The sequence below is a fragment of the Ammodytes marinus genome, assembly GCF_949987685.1.
Source record: "Ammodytes marinus genome assembly, chromosome: 13".
Classification (NCBI taxonomy): domain Eukaryota; kingdom Metazoa; phylum Chordata; class Actinopteri; order Uranoscopiformes; family Ammodytidae; genus Ammodytes; species Ammodytes marinus.
The window spans coordinates 8,680,463-8,684,323 of record NC_137217.1 but is presented as its reverse complement, the minus strand read 5'-3'; the positions used below and the strand labels follow the sequence as shown (position 1 = coordinate 8,684,323).

The window sequence follows — 3,861 nt, the reverse complement described above, 5'->3', positions numbered from 1 at the left end:
ATGAAGACCTTCAGTGTTGCAGTTGCAGTGGCCATCGTGCTCACCTTTATTTGCCTTCAGGAGAGCTCTGCTGTGCCAGTCACTGAAGTAAGAACTACAAACTTGTTTCATTTGTCTATTAGTTATACAGTTTTTTTATATAAATGGCAAAAATAAGACTCCTACTGTAACTGTGCACAATGTATTAACAGGTTCAAGAGCTAGAGGAGCCGATGATCAATGACAATCCAGCTGCAGAAATGGAAGAGACATCAGTGGAATCCTGGAAGGTACGTTCAATTAACTGAATGAACTGAGGCAAATACATTGAGCTATAATTCAAATCTAAGTGGATGTGTTTTCACTACAACGTTCCCTGATGCTCTGTCCACATAAGGAGAGAGAATAAACACAGTGAGTGATAATGCCGCAGATGAACACTTGCTCATCTCTTGTGTCTTTTACACGCAGATGCCGTATGACAACAGACACAAGCGTGGCCTCAAGTGTAAATTTTGCTGTAACTGCTGCCCCAGGATGTCTGGATGTGGAATGTGCTGCAGATTCTGAGGATTCCTGCTCCAACCAGCACTGATTTAGATATTTGTCTTAAAACAAACGTAACACTTTGAATTCTATTTTTCTTTTTTTTTACATCAAATGTATGATCAATAAATCCTAAAGTTTCAGAATACAACATGCATATTGTGACTTCTTATCAGAGTACAATTCTTAAACTCTCTTAATTTCCTACTTCGATATGTTCAATACTCATGAATGTACTTGTGTGGTATGTTTTTGCTAACGGGACAGAAATGAATTTCTTGCAAAATTGGTAACATGACACCTTCATACTATTTTTAAGGTGGAATACTCTACATTAAAGGTGCATTTTGCAGTTTAAGAGGATGGGATTTGTTTACATTGTCATAGCCTGCAGTTAGTTTACAAAACATACTTATTCCACATGTAATTTTAGGATTGAATTATATCATAAATCAAAACTAAATAATGTTGAGGAACCTGTTTCCAACATAAATAAAATGCAGCTGCGTTCAAAAACAGTTATATACATCAATCCCAATCAAAATGAATGTATCAAACACACATTCATTTTGATTGTGTGTCACAGGGCATTATTGCAACATGATAACGACCCTAAACACACTTCAAACAACCACTGCCTTGCTAAAGAAGCTGAGGGTAAAGATAATGGACTGGCCAAGCATGTCTCCAGACCTAAATCCTATTGAGCATATTTGGGGCATCCTCAAACGGAAGGTGGAGGAGCGCAAGGTATCTAATATCCACCAGCTCTGTGATGTTGTCATGAATGGGTGGAAGAGGATTCCAGTGGCAACAAAATATTGACACTTTGGGCCCAATTTGGACATCACTCACGTGTGTACTCACTTTTGTTGCCAGCAATTTCAACATTAATGGCTGTGTGTCGAGTTATTTTGAGGGGACAGTACTTTTACACTGTTATACAAGCTGCAAACTGACTACTTTACATTGTATCAAAGTGTAATTTCTTCAGTGTTGTCCCATGAAAAGATATAATGAAATATTTGAAGATATGTGAGGGGTGTAGGAGACAACGGGGTAATGTGAGACACGTTTTACATTTGCTCTCCTCTTAGCGAGCTAAAATGATTTATCAGTCAAATGCACACATTTCCCATTAATTCAGGATGTTTCCTAGCAATGTACGTTATCAGAATTTATTCAGCACGAACGGCAGTGAAAATATGATTGTTTCAAAAAACGTTGTCATGTGTCTCACTTTACCCCAGCTTCGAGGTAAACTGAGACAGACCAAAAAAATCAAGGGGGTAAACTGAACCACTTGCTTTTTACACTCTGAAACTACCATAACAACACAAATTGTAACAGTTAGAATCCTGACACCTAGCTTGAAAGCCAAATATTACACAACTTATGTCGGACTAGTAACATAATCATGGGGTTTAATCAATTAAGCAAGACATTTTTCTAAACACTTGAAAGTAACTCTGATCAAATACAACATATAATTCATATTCAATAATTAACATTCAAATGACAGATAGAACCAGTTAGATTAAAACACAGTCTGGGGGTCAGAACACAGGACCCTTAGAGCCAGCTAGTGTTTGGGGGTCAGATCAAAGGACAATCAGAACCAGAACAGTCTGGGACTCAGAACAGGACTAGACCCAGCTGTCATTTTCCATCTTTTGAGTCTTTTTTTCCTGCATTTTTTTTATTCGGATCATTCATTGAATAAAGACATATTTCTTAGAGTCTATTGATGTTAAAGGTCACTCTCCTGTCCCCCACATACATATGTGCCAAACCATGCCCTTGCTGACACCCCTTCAACCATCAACCCCCACCTCCAGCCCACATTGTCTTTTGTCTTTTCAAGCTAGTCTCCTTGCTACCTCAAATATAATGGATTCATTAAAAGAGGGCACAGACACTGTCTCACTTTACCCCACAGCATTTGTCTCACTTTACCCCACTGCCACAATTTGAGAAAATCTACCTCCCTCAGCAATTCAGGCTAATCTTCAGTTATCATCATCACATGGTTTCATATGTTGGTAGTTCATCAACATGTGAGATATAAGTTTTTCTACCTGAATCAATTTGATTAGGCACAACAATCGATTAATTTGACAGCAAGAAAATGTACTTTTACATACTAAAAAGACATATTTGTAAAAAAAAACATGCTTACAACATTACCATGAGGTCCTCTCTTTCATGGCCAAAGGGAAAAGAGGGGGGCTTGAAAACATATATGTCACATGACCAAAAATGTGTTCCATGTCCCATACAGGGGGTGTCTCACATTACCCGATGTCTCACATTCCCCCATCCTCCCCTATGTATCCAATTTATACTAAGCTACTGAGCTAAGCTTTGACACAACCTCCCAGATTTAGTTTTTTTTACCGTCATTGGCCTATCACCACCGTCTGATGTCAACTCCGTCAGATTTCCTGTCTGATGGTGTTGACATATTTGACGTTTCTTTAACATAACAAATGGAATTTATCTAGTAGCCATTTGGTTTTTCTGTTGATGTTAGGTGCTAGTATGAACTACTTCAGGAAAATAAAATAATCAAAACATTTCAAATAACTTCTTCAGAAGTCGGTGTTGACATATCATGGTTGAGACAAAGGACTTTCAAGATTCGGAATGTAAACTATTCTAAAACAACAACACTTATCAGAGCCTGTCTGGCTCTAATGTACTCTGCAGAGGAAGAATTTGACAAGAGGTCCTTCAAAGTGACAGCTGCCCCTTATTTTGCCTGATTTTATTACATTTTACATGACGAAATGTCTTTCAGTAAAGTGGTCCCACCACTTAGAATCCTTATAAAACATGAATATGTTTTAGAAAAACTGTTTTAATTGATATGAGAGATTATTTAGTTTTGCTTTTGAGGAAAAAAACTGTTTTTAATAATTAAAGTACATTTTTAATAGGTTTTATTGTATGAAAGATTAAACCTTCTCTTAGGACACACTGTTTTGGACGTCGTGAGAAGATAACAAGTGTCATATGTTTGACTTAATAATGATCAAATTAAATTTAAGGGGATAATTGTGCTCCAGACATTCTATTCTTATTCCCTAATAACATCTTGACTTTTAAATATGTTTAGCTTTAAACAAAACAGCAGTTACATATGGAAGACAGCCTTTTGTCCTGGTTCTCAATAATCACTGATATGATAAGAGTTCAATTCACAATATGCACATTGTATTACATTCATGAGTATTGAACATATTGAAGTAGGAAATTAAGAGAGTTTAAGAATTTTACTCTGATAAGAAGTCACAATATGCCTGTTGTATTCTGAAACTTTAGGATTTATTGATC

General features: G+C 36.7%; 1 protein-coding gene across 1 annotated transcript; it reads left to right on the top strand.

Annotated features, from left to right (window-relative positions):
- Positions 1-549, top strand: LOC307259916 (hepcidin-like; the record flags this gene model as incomplete). Its single annotated transcript, XM_080039997.1, has 3 exons — positions 1-87; positions 192-269; positions 451-549. The coding sequence occupies 3 exons, from the start codon at positions 1-3 to the stop codon at positions 547-549; spliced, it is 264 nt and encodes an 87-aa protein (XP_079896123.1).
- Between the last annotated feature and the right edge of the window lie 3,312 nt (positions 550-3,861).